We start from the raw sequence: 17,410 nt of genomic DNA, 5'->3' as shown, positions 1-17,410 counted from the left end.
TTTATTAATTATTATTAATTAAATTATCACTTATCATTTTATATCCCGTTATATTGTTGTGATATACTGATATGTCATAATAAATAATAAAAGTTACTAAATTTCTATTTTCTCAAAAGTTTTGAAATTTCATAACATACATTTATTTTTTTGAAATTTTATAGTTTTTTCCTTATAATAATTTTTATTATCTGATGATATATCTACAACAATTAATCACTAACTAATTTTAATAGATGTAAAGACTAAAGTAAAATCTATTTTAATAAAATTATTCTTAAACTCTATTACTTCAACACCCACTGACACACCTTTTGTACTCTCCAAATGTAAAATCTTGACTTCGTTTCTGATAATAAATAATGACATGACTTGTTTATATGACATATATGATATGATCATGTGATATTTTCATTATACGTGTCGATATCACGTAAAAGCCACATGAATATAAAAATGATAAGTGACATTTTAACTAATAATAATTAATTATTACGATTTATTTGATGTAAAATAAAAATACAAAAAGTTAATTGAATGTAATAAAAAATAATTTATTTAAAATTTTTTGAATAATTTAATTTTATTTAAATATCTATCCCAAATCTTAATCCTAAATTTTACTATAGTTTATGGTCTTAGCATTACATTTATAATCAAATTCTACGGTTCTCTATTACAATGTCAACTTGCTCTAAGTATACCCAAAGGCTAAAAGAAGCCTAATTATATATTTTATAAAAAAGGGGAACGTAACAAAGTTATGAGTCTTGGCCTATCAAACCTTAACATGTGTCCTGCTCGACTGGGTTTTTTTGGACTGCCCATGGGCTCACCAAGTTTCCTAGTTGGGTTCCCTTATGCTTTGAATATGGGCTAATGTTGGTGTTTTTTAGTTGGGCTATCTGGGCTTGCTGATATATCTCTTTTTGGGTGATTGGGCTCACTATTGCCTGGGCCACAAATCGTTTAGGAAGGCCCAAAAGCTCCAAGCACTCAATGCCTTTTTGTTTTTTTGGTACATTAAAATGGTATTTTAACGATCATTTTCTCCATAGTAGAGACAGCCGATAGAAAACTTTTTGTTTATGGTTTTCTGCCTTTTTGGATTGAATGGCTCAGATTCCAAATTTGGATAATTCTCCTCTCAATCTCAAGTCTCTCAGGTGAAAAATTCAATTGCTTAAGCTCCTCATTTCCTTCAATATCATTTGAATTTGGAGTAATTAACTGTTGTTATTTTTTTTTTACAGGGAACAGTCTCAGAGAGATCTTGTTAAGATTCTCAAAGATGTAAGTCTTCAATTTTAATTAGATTTTGTTTTCAAGTTAACTACTGCTTGATTGCGGAGAAAGCTCGGGAAAAGAAAGGAAAAGAAAATGATGCTGTTGCATGAAGCTTAGCTTAGTAGACAACCCGTTTCGCTTTCTTATTGATTGTTGTTTTGGTGATTTTAGATTCGAGGAAAGAAATGTTTGGTTATTGAACCGAAACTTGGTGGCTCGCTCTCTTTGATAATTCAAACATCTCTTCTTAAGGTATTTCTTTCATGAAAAAAAAAATTCCCAATGCTTAATGATGCTACTTTTCAGTTTAATTCGATAAGAGAGTTGTATTCTTCTATGAAAATTTAGCTTTTATATTCAGCCTGTTTCTGTATATACTTACATTCAAGAACAAAAGGATGTGCCCAGATAATTCTTTTTTGAAGCGTAATTGAAAAGGTATATGATGAGGAAAAGGCAATGTTCCGGTGTTTTAAAGTTTATTATTATGAATTTCCTGTTGATTATGAACAGGAATATGGGATTGAATTGCGGCATCTTTCAGCTGAGCCAGTTCAGACTGATTGCACCAAAGTGGTTTATCTTGTTCCTTCTCAGCTTGACTTGATGAAGCTCATATCTTCTCATGTACATAATGATATCTCAAAAGGACTTCAAAGAGAGTACTATATCTATTTTGTTCCTCGCCGTGAAATTCAATGCGAGAGGGTAAGCATCTATTGCAAAGTAAACAATGGCAGTGACCTAAGCTCTTGATGTGCTGATATATTGTCTACATAGACATTATAAAGAATCTTTGTCACTGTGCAGATCCTTGAGGAGGAAAAAGTGCATCACTTAATGACCATAGGGGAGTACCCATTGTATGTAGTTCCACTGGATGAAGATGTTCTGTCGTTTGAACTGGATCTTGCTTACAAAGTATGGCAACTATGCTTTTTCTTCCCACCCCATATATTCATCTTGTGCTTGCTGGTTGAACCAAATTTTTATATGTGTGTTTTTGCATGGTAGGAATGTCAGGTTGATGGTGACACAGGCTCTCTTTGGCATATTGCAAAGGCCATTCACAAGCTTGAGGTTAGGTTGATCCCACTTATGTGATTTATTTGGGCTAAATAAGGATGCCTCCCTGCAGCAAATATCAAGAGTTAATAAAATAATTAATTCTAATATTGTATTGTAAGGATTTACCAATATAATACAGCTCTTTCTTATTTCTATTTTCTTATTCTAAATTTATCATATAATTTACGCGTTGCAGTCTTCTTTTGGAGTTATACCAAATTTGCGGGCAAAAGGCAAAGCATCTGTTCTTGTCGCAGATATTCTTAATCGCATGCAGACTGAAGAACCTGTTAACTCATCTGATGTAATTATGGCCCTCTTTTACACCTTTTCTCCTCTGGAAATTAATTTTAATGCTTGTGCTTTTTATGAATTTAAATTGACTTGTGGCCTTCTATTTCCTTTTTGATTCTTCAGACAGCTGTACCAGAGATTAACACTCTCATCCTCATAGATAGGGAGGTGAGTCTTGTCGTGCAGTGCAGTAAGTATTTTTTTTTCTTTGCTAGAATACTTTCATCAAGATGATGGGAGAAAGATACTAAGCCTGTTTTAAGGAGAGTTGTAAATTTATTATTTGAGAAGTACCTAAATGCCCAGCATACCACTAGTAATTGACTAAATCAAATTGCGAAAATTTGCATTTGAGCTCTAAAATGTACATGATCTGTTGCCTCTTCTCTCTCATTTGATAGTGCAGTTGCTGCAAAAATTAACAATACTATAGTTGCTTTCAACTGAAACTTTCTACTGCTTGGCTACAGGTGGATATGGTTACTCCTATGTGTTCTCAGTTAACATATGAAGGGCTAGTGGATGAGGTAAGCTGATGCAAGAAGCAGTATTGCAATTAAATATAGTTAAATATTTTCTTTGCAAAGCATATGTTTATGTCTATGAGTTAGATGAGTCTATCTAGGGAACAAAATTGGAAATTAGAGTAGCTTTATGAGGTTACTGTCGAAAGGACTAGTTCTGTCATTATTATTATTTTTTACCAACTAGTTGAGTTAGTTTAGTCAAATAAAAAATGCTCATGAGGTGGCTTGGTAATGGCATAACTTGATGGGAAAGCTGGATTGTAACTTTTGCATTGAACATTCTGTTAGATACTACGTGCCAAGCTGCTTATGAGGTCTTTGCTAAAACATATTCTCCTTCCCATTCTGGTGGCTGTTTTTGATGATGAAAAGTACTAAAGCACCTTGAATAGTGAGATTGTTAAACCTCCCAGGTTAATGGCTTTGGATCATTTAATCTGATGCAGGATGAATAGATAGATATCTAACTAACAAAAGAAATTTCAAGTCAAAATTGTGATACTGAACTTTTTGAGGCACTCAGTGTTTCTATTCTTCTAAGTGGAAGAATCATTATAATATATTTTGTTTCTGCTCGGTTGGAATTTGTTAAAAGCCACATCTAATAGTTCCATTATAGTTTTTGCGCATCAATAATGGTTCTGTGGAGCTGGATTCTTCTGTCATGGGTGTTCAGCAAGAGGGAAAAAAGATGAAGGTCCCACTTAATTCAAGGTAAAGTTGGCCTCTGCATGATGCATTTCACTAAGAAATTATAATAGCTCTCTGATACTCACAAAACACTCTGGTTTTGTTGTTGATTTGATGTCTGGTCTTAGAATATGACTTTTAGATGGTTCTTGAATCTGTATAACTTTGGTTGCATTTGTCTAGTAATTATAGGTTAACCTTAAAGTGGATACAAACCAAATGTGAATAGTTTAGTATGGTGGCTATTTGGTTGAGATTTTTATTCTTTTCTTGAATAATAATGAAAAATTGACTCCCATATAGGCCTCATTCAACTTTCTAAACTGTCTTCTCGAATAAAAGTAAAAACCCTTTTATCTGGATGTTAAGCATTTATCTGATGCTAATGTAAATGCATGTTTTAACTTTTAGCGACAAGCTGTTCAAGGAGATACGAGATCTCAACTTTGAAGTTGTTGTCCAGGTTGACCTGTTTTAACCTTTTCCACACTCTATTTCTGCAATTCTTACTTCCCCAAAGTTAGTCACTCGCCAAGTTCTTCTTCTTAGTTGCCATCTGCAGTATGATTGCAGGTTCTAAGGCAGAAAGCGACATCCATGAAGCAGGACTACACTGAGATGACTACTACTGTAAGTGAATAAGCACCTGAACATTCCTCATGCCTCATATGTCATGCTTAGCATCATAATCTGAATATCAGCAAAGGCATAGTTTAGTCAAAATCCTAGCAAAAGAACTTTATAGCTCATTGGTTAGGTTTCCTGTCACGATTTAGGAAGCAGTAGTATGCAAGCGGCAAGAATATTTGAAGGGTTTATTTTATGAGTAAAGTATCTGTTGAACTCTTAGAACCATTGTGTTCACTTCTCATGTATGATAAATTGTGTATACTGAGTAGTTCCTCAAATGGTTTCCTTTTGGGACTCTTGAACATTCTTAACTTCTTATGAGTCCTTTTAAATTTTTTTAATGCATACAGAACCAAACAGTTTCTGAACTAAAGGACTTTGTCAAGAAGCTCAACTCGTTACCTGAAATGACTGTAAGTAGGTTTTGTTTTTTGTGTTTTGCTTCCTAGAGTTACATTGGCTTTCTGGAAGTGGTCTGCCTGAGTTTAAATTTTAATTTGCTGCTGAATATTGCTTCAGAGGCACATAAATCTTGCTCAACATCTGTCAACATTCACATCAAAGCCATCTTTTCTAGCGAAACTTGACATGGAACACACAATTGTTGAGGCCTCAAGTTATGACATGTAAGCCTAACCTGCTTCACCTACTATCTCTTGACTTTAAAATGTCTGTCCTTATATTTTTCTGTCTGTTAATGCAACTATTACTGCTTGCTTATAGAATATTAGTTTTGGTGAAGAAAATTATCCTTCATTTATCGGAGATAATTGCGGCTGCCTGTGGTTTAATTTTTTTTCTGAAAATCAGTATCAACCTATCAATATGTGATACTTCTTCCCCCTGCTTCTTAAACATGTTTTTCTGGTCTATGACTGCAGTTGCTTTGAATACATTGAAGAAATGATCCAAAAGCAGGAGCCTCTTATCAATGTCTTGCGTCTTCTCATCCTATTTTCCGTAACAAATTCAGGGTTGCCCAAAAAGCATTTTGACTATTTGAGGCAAGTACTTTTTACTCTGTATAAGTCATTTTTTAATCTTCTTTTTCTTATTTTCTGTTGAAAGTGTATGCTAGTTTTTGATTCTTGACTTTTACTAGTTGACAGCTATTTTTCTTCTTTGACGTATTGACTTGGTTATTTGATATATTTGTATCCATGGTATAGGAGGGAGCTACTCCACAGTTATGGGTTTGAGCACATGGCTACTCTAAATAATTTAGAAAAGGCTGGATTGTTCAAGAAACAGGTATAGTATAAGAGTGCTTACTCAGGCATGTACTTCAGTTTGTCTGTTATTCTAACAATCACAAGTTCAGTGGACTCTATAATTTTAGTCTCTTGTTTTGCATTTGAGTCTTGCAGGAGTCAAAAAGCAATTGGCTGACAGTCAAACGTGCTTTGCAACTTGTAGTTGAGGATACTGACACAGCAAAGTATGTTATCTTCTCACTGATACAATCTTTTCTAGTACTTGAACTGTCTATAATCTTTGTTATATTTTTATGCTGACGGTCAAACATGCGTTGTAACTTGTAGTTGAGGATACTGACACAGCAAAGTATTTTTCTTCTCAGTGATGCAATCTTTTCTATTTCTTGAACTGTCTACAATGTTTGATATCTTTTTATTTCAGTGTTAAAGGTTAGTTACAGCATGGTTTCATGCTAGGTGGTTGAACTGCTGGCTTGATTGATATTTGTCCTCATATCATGTGCATGTTAATTGTATGCAATTGTTCAGTTTTGACCCCCCAGCCCCCTCATCCCATTTTACCCTCCAAAAAAAGAAAAGAGGAGACAATGAATGAGTTTGTATTTTTAATAAAGAAATTCTGTGTTATCGTTTTTTAATATTTTCTTGTTTCATGGTGCAAAGATGTTTTTCAGTTTTCAATCTCTTTAACATTCTATGACGGACAAATAATGATACACATTTGTGCCTTTTAAATCTACCAAGTGGTAGTTAAATTTCTGCATTGCAGATAAATCACATATGGCAATTGTGTTTTGTGCTGAATGAAGAATAATGTGGGAGAAAATTGCTCCACACAGCTAAATATTCACTGGAAAAAACTTCTAGATATCTGCTTATATATCCCTATTTTTGCACATACAAGATCATGGTGTATTCCACATAAATATCTCTTTTTTTGCACATACACCACCATGGTGTATTCCATATAATAAATCTCTTGGTTTCTCTGAAGCAATATAGTTTGATACATATCGATATCTCTTCCTTTCTCCAATGCCTCCATATTGTCTCTTTATGCTGCTGTCAGAACAAATTTTGCAATGCTTGGACCTACTTGTACCAGTTTATGCTGATGGGTTTTTCTCTAGATTTTATCTCACATCCCATACTAACTTATTAATCTCAAGCATACTATTCTATTTATGTGAAGCAGTTAATTGTCCTGTTTTCCTTCCTAATTAAGAAAGTATTTCTTATGCAACAGTCCTAATGACATAGCCTATGTGTTTTCTGGATATGCACCTCTTAGTATTCGTCTTGTCCAGCATGCTGTTCGATCTGGGTGGTGAGTTAAATCTGTTCAAACTCATTCCAATTACCATATGTGATCTAGAGATGGTATGCTTTGCCTTTTCTTTACTTTTCTGAATTTGAGAAAAAAATTATTTACATTCATTCCCGTTGGCTATATTTATATGGAAATGGATTAGTATTTTGCACTATCCTCTACCTCGTAATTATTAGAAAGTTCTAATGAAATCAAGTTTATGAAAATTAGGCCCTAAAAGTTTGCACCTAGAGGTAGCACGGACTTAGTAGTAGAATTTTGTTGGGAGGAATCCACCCCTTCCCCCAGGTTGAAGAAAGAGGAACAATTTAAGATTTTTGGGCTAATAATTATGGTATCAAAGGACTGAAAATGGGGGGCAGAAAGGTTTAACATGGAGCAAAACTGGTTGCTGGCAATGTGGACAACGGCAAACATGATGGGGTTGAATTTTTAGGAATGGCTAGAGATACAAAAGGGAGTTAGGATGCCATTTGAAAAGAGTTGAACAAGAAGTTTTGAATTTATTGAAGAACACAAGTGGCTACGAAATGAGAGAGAGATGAAGAAAATAGAATATGGAGAGGGTGGAAGGGAAGCAATGTTGGAAAGGTCTTATTGTTTATTGCCTGAATCATTTTCGTTGCTTTGTTTCACCAGCCAAGAACTTTAACCAGGCTGTATATCCTGTTGGAATATTAATCCAAACCTGCTAGCCTTTCACTTGTGAACTTATATCTGATAATATGCCTTTTCAGGCGTCCTATGGAAGAAATTTTGAAGCTGTTGCCTGGGCCACATACAGAAACAAAAAGGGTCAGTGCACTTATTGTTTCATTGGTGTCTTTTGTGTCCTTTTCCATTTTTGTTGGTTCATTTTTGTTTTGTTTATATTTTACTGTTTCAAATATCTGAATATGGCATGTCAATGCTATGGAACTGTTTGAAGAATTATCATTGACTTCTGTGCTCCAAAAATTAACTCTCTGAGCATATTTTAAGTTACTTGGATATTTTTTACCTTTTTATCAATGGCATATTTGTTTTTATAGGGTCGCTTTGCTAGCAATCCATCATTTGACACATTGCAGAGTGCTTCAAATGGCATAGATAAGTAAGTAATATTTTCCTTTCTAAGTATGTTTCGTAATTCCAGTGCTAGGCAAATTATTAAATAATTTCATTCAGATTTTTTTGTTGGAATTTTACTTTGGTAATGAGACTCCTTCCTCTGTTAATTGTCCAAAAAACCAGTATAACCCGTAACACTGAGTGATGATAAAAGGCAATAACCATGAGTATATGGCAGTAAAATTGTGAATTGTATCTCTCATTAGTTTATTGACTTGCTTCATAAACAACCAGAGACGGAAGTTTCCATGATGACAGCAAGCTCCCCTGAATTTTCTGTTCTAAGATTTGTTGTATTTCTTCTTTGACCTCTATAATTTGAGAACAGCGATGTTCATATTCTTTTCCTTTACAAAAAGGCTCTTGTTTATTGGTTGACTCCTTGAATTTGCAGAATAGCTGATGGGAGGCGCTCCCTAGTACTTGTTGTCTTTGTTGGAGGGGTAACATTTGCAGAAATTTCTGCTCTTAGATTTCTCAGTGCTCAGGTATGTTCAGTGTCATACAGGGTTTTAATATATCTTGCAGTAAAGCAGTGATTGCTTCATTGAAATGCATGATATTGTCACATACAATGTGAAGCAGTTGTTTTGTGAATTTTTTGGATTTGTGAAATGGGAGTCCCTTGGGATATTCTTTCTCTTTTCTGTTGCATAGGAGTCTGGTGATGGTGTTTCTGAGGAAGTTAAGAAAATGGAACATTCATCTATCGTATCTTACCACCTCTTGTTTACGGCAATGATGACCCTATAATGTTTGCTAAAGGCAATTGTATGTAGTCTGAAGTGGTACAATAGAAGCATTTGGATATGTGAGAATGGAAGTGGAGCTGCTTCGTTGTCCTATGCTTGGATTTCTTGGTGCAATTTCATTGCTTAGTGCATTGTTATTGGTTCTTTTGATCTTCAATGACTGACTGTATGCAATTATAGAAATCCAATCATCAATGATTGTTGGCTCCATGTTGTCTCTTTGTAAGTCCCCTAGGTAACCCTATGTTATGAGGTAGTTTTAGGATCAAGCTAATGAAGGTAGTTTCTGAGAGTAAGGTGCTTGAGTGTGAAAAGTTACATGTCATTTGGTTAATTGCGTTCCTTTCTCATATCTTACTTGGGCTTGCTTTAAAAAGTGGAAACCTTGGATTGAAGTTATGTTGCGGACTAGTAAAATATTTTTTCTATGTAATTTAAATTATTTGTATGTTGTCATGATACCTGATGTCCATTGACTCGAAGTTGCACCAATGGATGTCAATTTCCAAATTAATGCTGTAAAAGTTTAAAATATAGTAATTTCAATGTCATGCAACAATGGTGATTTTGTGTTGAAAGCACGCATGAACCCACCAGCCTCTGAACCCAGTAGGTTAGTTTTGGCACAATGTTACAACTATCTTTAAGCCTAGCTTATCATAGGGTTTAAGCATAGTTTTTATTGTCCATTTCTCCTTATTGGAAGTTAGTTCTCGTCATACTGGTATCTCTGTCTTGCAGGAAGGAATGGCATACGATCTTATTATTGGGACGACAAAAATTGTCAATGGTCATGCATTGGCTGAAACATTCCTTGGGACTTCTGGTTGACTTGCCCATTGTGTGTTCACTACTGATCCTTTTATGGGGCTTAGGTTTCCTATCTTCCCTGGAACAACCACTGTGATCATAATCTTGGCTTTCCGCTCTACCAAGCCAGGCTGTCAATGTGAAGCCCTTGGCAGGATATGAATGTTGGCCACGTTTTTGTACTTCACCAGATTTCGTATTCTATTTATTTGATTTTGCAGCGTAATCTATTTAGGCGAGTCTTTTTTTTTTTTATGGCATGAGAATGACTTGGGGATCTTCCGATTGTCATGTGAAGAAGATGAGCATACATTACGATTGCTGGGATCTCTCTGCGATGGAATTCTGTGTACGGAAAAGCTTAGATTCCATGCTTTATCTGTCAGTGGTGATTTACTGAAGTGTATTTATGGCAGGTGCATATTTGAGGGATTCCTTTTCCTTTTCTCCTTTAGTATATTTGAGTGAAATCCCTACGACTGGTTTGGCTTGTGTGTTTGATTCATGAAACAATGTATTTTACCATAGCCTATTATAATTGACAAATCTGACTCATGGATTCTGGCATTAAACCGAATCCCAGCTGTTGGTTTTTCTATGTTTATGTAAGTATGGTGGTTGGACTGTGGAAAAACTCATCAAATTTGTTGAAAAATTTGGAGTTGGTTGACCCAAAGATCAAATGGAATTGTGAGATCAGAGTCTTACAGATTACTTGATGAACTTTAGAGAAGAAACAAGGAAATCATAAAAGATGAAAACTTTGGGGGTACTTATTAAGCAAGGAGAGTATATACACTCAAATTCCATTGCCATTTGCCTAACATGGGAAAAAAATTGGTCAATTCAATACTTTTTGTATGAAGTCACATATATAAATAAAAATTAAAATTACAATCACAATAACATATTATATTTTATTTAAAATCAATGAAATAAATTAGTCATATAAATCAAGAAACCATGCAGTCAAAACATATATAATGTATAGTTGCATAGATAAATTCATGTATAATAGAATTTGAATTTAAAATCTCAAGATTTTGAAAATTTATTCATCATCATTAAGATAAGAATCATTTAAATTCATGTATAATAAAATTTGAATTTAAAATCTCGAGATTTCGAAACCTTTTTCTTATCACTTGTGTAAAAATAATTAATTGTTCTTTAAAAAAAGAAGAAGCTAAATTTGGACTATTCAAAATCGATATTAATTGTTACATGATGATTACGTTTTCAGGGTTAGTCTTTTCATTGAACACATGAATTAAGTCTGCACCAGTAGTGTTTTCCACGATGGTGTAAAAATCAACTAAAGACTGAAGATGGTTGATCTTCATAATATCTAAAATAATAATTGGTCATTTCCACAATTAGAAAAATTCAAGCAAACAGTCTCTGATGGCTGTGAATGTCCCGTTTGAACATGCAGAATTATTTGAAGGGAATGTTAATTAGAGATTAGAGATGTTACGTGCTGTTGACGAAATTGTGAAATCGAGAGTCGAGAGTCCAGTCGTGACTACAATTGATTGTTACTTCATTATTTAATGACTTCATTATTATGTGGCACAGGTTTTCCCATTTTCTTGTTCAAGTAAACAATTCATTGTCTGAAATATTAAATTAATCGTATTAAAATAATAAATATAATAATATCTAAAAATATTTTTAAATTATTTAAAAATATTTAAATAAATATTTATTTTTTAAAATTTAATTTAAATTATTATATTTTTATTTTAAATCAAATTATAATTAAATATTATGTTAACCACAATATCATTTGTTATTTTGTGATGCATTATATTGATATATTATATAGTAAATGATGATATCACGTGTTGATGTAACATGTTGATTTTATTCACATTAATGTCACGTGAATATATAATAAGTAATATTTTAATTAATCAATTATAAATTATAAAAATTTATTTAATTTAAAATTAAATCTTAATTGAATGTAATAAAAAAATTAAAGTTTTCTTAAATAGTTTAAAAAAATTTCTAAAACCTTATGCAAAAATAATCCTTCCATGGTAAAACTAGAATGGTCTTTAAGCTTATAACAAATCCTTGATCCTGGCAAGCTCATCATTTAGGGGTCAAAATTTAAAATTGGTGTACAAATTATGCCACTCAGAATTACATTTATATCTCAAAAAAATAAATAAATAAAGATTGCATGTGAAAACTGCTTCTCTTAGAACAAATTACCATTACAACAAGAAAAATACTACTTGTCCCACCACTTTTATCCTCCCTGATGTGGCATTAACTTTAACATTTCACTTATGAATTAATTGACTTGTCTATGAAAATTGGTAGACCTTAACTTTGAATTCATTAAACAATAACATAAAGGTCAAGGAATATAAATATTTCACATAAGATTAGTATAAATAGGAAGGTTGCTAACTGCCACTTTATACCAATCAAAATTTACATTATATGAAAATTTCTAAACTTAATCAAACTCCATAAACTATAATTAACAGCTGGTATTGAGCAACAATATAGGTAAGGTCGAATTTTCTTAAAATACCTTGTACTACATATGGTAATTCTCTGGAAATAATCATGAGCTGCAGCAGAGCAAGTCCTTTGAATGCCAAGGCCAATTGAGAAATAGATGCTCACAGCTCTTTAATATCTCATCTTATACACTTCCCTCATATGTAGAAAGGCCGTTTGAAATACCAAACTATGTAGCATGAATTTCACAAAGAACTCAACGAGATGGGATTTTCATTCACTTCGAGTCGTTGGAGGAGTTCCAGGATAGTTCCAGCTTTTCTCTTTGCTCTGTCAGTGCCACTCTCAGACAGGTCCTTAAGTGCCTCCTCTGCACCATAATCCTTGGCTACTTTTAATTGCTCCGAATCACCCGTGCAAAGTGACCACAGTATGGCAGCAGAATTCTCCCGATTTCGTGGAGAACCAGTCCGTATAACCTCCATTAAAACAGGAATTGGCCCAGCCTGACCAATCGCCACCTTCCCCTCTTGATGGCTTGCAAGAATGGCCAGAATAGCCAACGCTTCATCCACCATCCCACCTCCAGCATCCTTCAGCAGTCTCATTAATGGTGGCACAATACCAGCCCTAACAGCCCTTGCCTTGTTTCCCTGATAGATTGAAAGATTGAAAATAGCTGTAGCAGCATCCTTCTTCCCTCTTGGAGACCCTTCACAAAGCAGCTGTATAAGGGCAGGAATAGCCCCGGCTGCACCAATCGCTACCTTGTTTTCATCTATAACAGATAAACTGAAAAGGGTTGCAGCTGCATTTTCTCTAGCCTCCATGCTGCCATTTTTCAACACATCTACTATATCAGGTATAGCTCCTGCATTTACGATGGTTCCCTTGTTACTTTCATTGATGGAAAGGTTGAGAAGAGCTGTTACAGCATGCTCCTGAGTTCTAGAATCTGTGGAGGATAATAACTCTACAAGAAGTGGTATGGCTCCTGCCTCGGCAATACACACTCTATTATCTGCATTTCTTTTTGCCAACAACCGGAGTTCACCAGCAGCTGCTCTTTGTTGTTCTGAATTTCCATTTGCCAGTTTTTCCAATAGAGCAATGATGGCTGCACGATCACAGTCCGAGACACTGCTTCCTGGTTTTCTGCTACTACAAGTCCCTTGTTTTTTAGGCAGTTCGACACCATTGCTCTCGCACCACAAAGCTATGAGACTTTTTAAAACGTAGTTTGGTGTAAGGGCTGTGTGCAATAGTGTCTGCTGTGTTTTGGGACAGGTCTTGTGCCCTGCATCCAACCATTTCTGAATACAAGATCTTTCATATGTCTGCAAAAGAAACCAAAACAATTAAGAATATTGAAACCAACAAGAATAAAATATCTGAGTGCTAGTGCTCAAAAAAAAAGGTTAGTGATGCATTGTGCCAGTCAACCTGTCCAGTGGAGACAATTACAGGGTCTTTCATCAATTCAAGAGATATTGGGCACCGGAAATCATCTGGGATAACAGGTGATCTATGTTTCATCATGTCCTTTTCACTCTCAGAAGTGTCAGCTTCAGGATTTTCAATCAGTACGTAATCCTTCAGCTTCTTGAGCAGTGATGAAATCTTCTCAAAGCACTCCCCGGGATCTCCACCACTTGCAATAACCAGTTCATGGAGAGCAAGTGACTCTTTTGTTAGATCATTGATTGTCCTTAGCTGCAGCTTATCTGAAAGTCTTTTCAGTATTGCAGGGTCGGGATCTTTTTCTTTCTGTGCTATAGCTAAATCCTGGTCTAGTTGTAAATCAGGCGAGTCTGGTCTTCTGCTTGCTCTTCTGAATTGCGTATGAACAAGTTCAATCTGACAAGAAATAGAACAAGTCAGAAAAGTCATCAAAACTTGGAATACGATTGATCTATTTATTATAGCCATCCAAATTTTTGTCAGTATTTGCATTTTGCTGAGTCTTTCTCTCTCTTGCATGAACAAGTTTAATCAGACAATTACCAAGAACAGGTCATACAAGTCGAAAACACTTATGGATTTATTAGTCAGTTGCTTGATTCTAGCTTTTTTTGTTTATTGTTAAACTATAGTTTGCTTGTTGTAAATCTGCATAGAATAATTCAAACAAAAATAAAGACTAAAGATAACTGCTTTATTTTTGGCACAATTGCCGAGAAAAAGTACCTGCTCCCGGACTTCCTCTGATATATCAAGTTTATCATAAGGAATCTCATTCAATGCTGCTTCAATGGTTTCTGTCATTAGCTGGAACTTACCTGTTATCTGGTCCTTTTGCAGAGCCTGTGAAAAGTAATGCACACAACTGATCTCAATGACTAACTACTTCATGAATATAAAGGTATTTATGAAAGATAGCATCACTAATTAGCAGCAAAAATGAGTGTTTAATTATGAAAAGGATCGAGCTTAGTTCTAAGGATCTTCAAGACAAACAAAAGACGAGCACATGACAATCTAAAACTCCAAAAAATTAGCTCTACTTTGTTTGTGCCTTAATAAGTTAGCATTTCAAGTAAAATATGCTCTGAGAAGGTTGGAAAAGAGGAGGATTTTACTTTTATTCGGATCCAGAGTTATAAAAGAGTAACAGACTACTCTCAACACAACTCCAAACAAAGAAATACTCAGTAGATTTAAAATAACAATTTAATGCACTTCCATTCATAACCTCAACATAGATTGCCAAAATTTATCATGATAAAATTCCTATAAATATCTATACCCAGGACCTGATTCACTAGTAATCAGAACCTAGATAAAGCATCAATATCAAAATACAAGCTTTGAAGAACTACTCATTGAGTATAACAAATTTTGCTGCATGGTAACCGAAGGAATAAGAATATCCAATCTGCAGACCTTATTAAACACAAAAAAAAAAAAGCAAATTTTACAAAGAATGCTAGAAATAAGAAAAGTTATGATAAATACATGATAACATGATCAAAACTTACTGGTTGAAAGAAAATTAATATAGCAGATTACAATTAGGCAGTAAGCTCTCAAATAATACCGATATAACTTTATGATGATAAAACTATATTCTGAAAATGATCTCCTAAATCTTGGTTGGCTGATTGAAAGAACTCATGTAAGTTAGATAGTTCTAAGAAAAATATGTAAGATAACAACATACAAACATAGGTCTACAAGTATTTTCCTTTGTTACCTTACCCCTTCAATTTCTAAGAAACCATAGTAATAGCAGAATTTGATGCACAAATTACATTAGTATAGTTTAGCATGAGAAAACCGCAGAAAAACAAGGATTGCTTAAAATAGAATATAGAATACTAAAAGAATTCCAAGAAAATTATGAAAATATATAAACCAATAATTTGACATCCTAAGAAAACTAAAACCCTTCATCAATACAATCCAAACACAATCGTTTTACATAATTTAGAAACCAAATTTCTCATTTTTATTTTTCCACATAATACCAAAATTTCTCAGCGGCCAAACAGAAAGTCTTTTTTTTCCAAACCAACACCACATGGCACCCAAAAAAAATCCAAGCTTTTCCCTTTCGTTTCCATTCATTTGCTCAGCAACCAAACAGAGAATTAACACCAAAAAAGGAAAAAAAAAACACATTACCTGATACAACTTGCTTCCGTCATTAACCGATTGAAGAAGCTCTTTAGCAGTACCCAAAGCAACCTTCAAGAGCTCAAACCCTTTAATCTCTTCAATTTTTATCATTGTCTCTTCATTTCCGTCTCTCAATTCTTCAAACAAAGGAGTCAACAGCTTGATTCTACGTACTAAATTCCCATGCATTTTTTTACACGAGTTTTTACAATCTGGTAACCCAGATATCTCCTTCACTAACTCTGCTAGTTGACTCAGTAACTCACCCTTGGAATCACCCGTTAGTCCCATGATCATTAAAAAATACTAAAAATGAAAAAAAAAATCCAAAATTGAAGCTAAAGTTTAGATCTTTTAAGGAAAATAAGAGGTACCCAGAATAAGGAATTGAGTGAAATGAATGTGTATTTTTGGAATTTAAGAAAGGGTGGCCATGGAAGCTGGGACTTCTAAGCTGTTTCCGTTCTGTTAGAACGGAGAGAGAGAGAGAGAAAGAGGAATTGAGAAATTTTGATCGAATTTAATAAGGACGAAGGAATTAAAGAAAGTTGATTGATTTCAATTAAGTATGAGAATAAATAATTGATTTATTAAGGAAATGATTACTTGGTCTTACTGTTTATTGATTTATCAAGGAAATGAGGGGTTGGGAAAAAGGAAAGAAGATGACATCATTTTTGACTAAATTATTGATAAATTACAAGCAAAAATGTAATTTTCCCACTCTTCTACTGTTGTAAACAAAATTCCAAAAAAGAGCTAAACCAATACTATATATCTATTTTTTAAAATTAATTATGAAAACTAATTGAATTAAATTGTCAATAGCTTCTCACATAGTAAAAGTAATAAATATATAAATAAAATAAAAACAATTATAAGCTTTTAACGTGGTATATACCTTAGGTGGCCTGAAGGGGGAAAACTTACTGGTAATTATATGTTAAGAAAGGGCAAAACAATAATTTGAAGCAAAATAAGGGTATCTTCCATCCCGATATGCGTTGGCTTAGCACCTTTGCCCTGTCATCAGACTCATCACAACCACAAATAAATTAGTCGACTTCCCGCGAATCCGCAGTCGACGGTCAAGATTTATCAGGGAGCCGTTATAAGCCTCGGCTCCACCATTTGTCAAAGTTCAATCTTGTCGACTAAGTTAGACAGACAGCTTTATTTTCTTGTTCTTTCAATTTTTTCTATTTAAAATAAATTAGTAACACAATTCAAATCTAAAATTTATTATTTAATTTCGACACGAACCTACTAATTAAATTGTTAGCATATTTATTTTTAATTATAAATTTATAATTCAATAGTTGAAAACAACCCATATTAATGTCAAAGTCAGAAATCTATATTTCATAGCCAATAATAACTTCTTTAATCTGTCACCACAAATATTAATTCTCTCCTCCAACCCACGTCATCGTCCTAGTGGCGAGCCAGCCGTGTGACGCTACCAACCCAATTGTTGACATGTAATAGCACGGCTAGGTCAATGACGCGTAAAATCCAGCCGGGTGGCAGAGAGAGAATTATGTCGGAGCCCTCAACACGCCACCGTCATGTGTGACATGGAAAACAGGCCAATCG

General features: G+C 34.1%; 2 protein-coding genes across 2 annotated transcripts; one reads left to right on the top strand and one right to left on the bottom strand.

The window, feature by feature from the left end:
* The first annotated feature begins 1,045 nt into the window (after positions 1-1,045).
* Positions 1,046-10,297, top strand: ATVPS33 (Sec1/munc18-like (SM) proteins superfamily). Its single transcript, XM_021440038.2, has 22 exons — positions 1,046-1,166; positions 1,254-1,293; positions 1,459-1,539; positions 1,801-1,995; positions 2,098-2,208; positions 2,302-2,367; positions 2,552-2,659; positions 2,773-2,817; positions 3,120-3,176; positions 3,796-3,890; positions 4,278-4,329; positions 4,440-4,496; positions 4,847-4,909; positions 5,016-5,122; positions 5,378-5,500; positions 5,666-5,747; positions 5,864-5,934; positions 6,960-7,040; positions 7,781-7,838; positions 8,075-8,136; positions 8,548-8,641; positions 9,647-10,297. The coding sequence occupies exons 1-22, from the start codon at positions 1,114-1,116 to the stop codon at positions 9,734-9,736; spliced, it is 1,791 nt and encodes a 596-aa protein (XP_021295713.1). The 5' UTR covers positions 1,046-1,113; the 3' UTR covers positions 9,737-10,297.
* A 1,732-nt stretch (positions 10,298-12,029) lies between these two features.
* PUB14 (plant U-box 14) lies at positions 12,030-16,636 on the bottom strand. The gene is made up of 4 exons (XM_021439837.2): positions 15,821-16,636; positions 14,384-14,500; positions 13,640-14,053; positions 12,030-13,533 (listed from the first exon to the last, which is right to left on the bottom strand). Exons 1-4 carry the CDS (start codon positions 16,109-16,111, stop codon positions 12,442-12,444), a joined length of 1,914 nt encoding a protein of 637 aa, XP_021295512.1. The 5' UTR covers positions 16,112-16,636; the 3' UTR covers positions 12,030-12,441.
* Between the last annotated feature and the right edge of the window lie 774 nt (positions 16,637-17,410).

This window comes from Theobroma umbraticum, unplaced genomic scaffold (genome assembly GCF_002168275.2).
Source record: "Theobroma umbraticum cultivar Fairchild unplaced genomic scaffold, ASM216827v3 scaffold_81.0, whole genome shotgun sequence".
Taxonomy (NCBI): domain Eukaryota; kingdom Viridiplantae; phylum Streptophyta; class Magnoliopsida; order Malvales; family Malvaceae; genus Theobroma; species Theobroma umbraticum.
The sequence above is the reverse complement of the archived record's forward strand: the minus strand, read 5'-3'. Positions and strand labels throughout refer to the sequence as shown.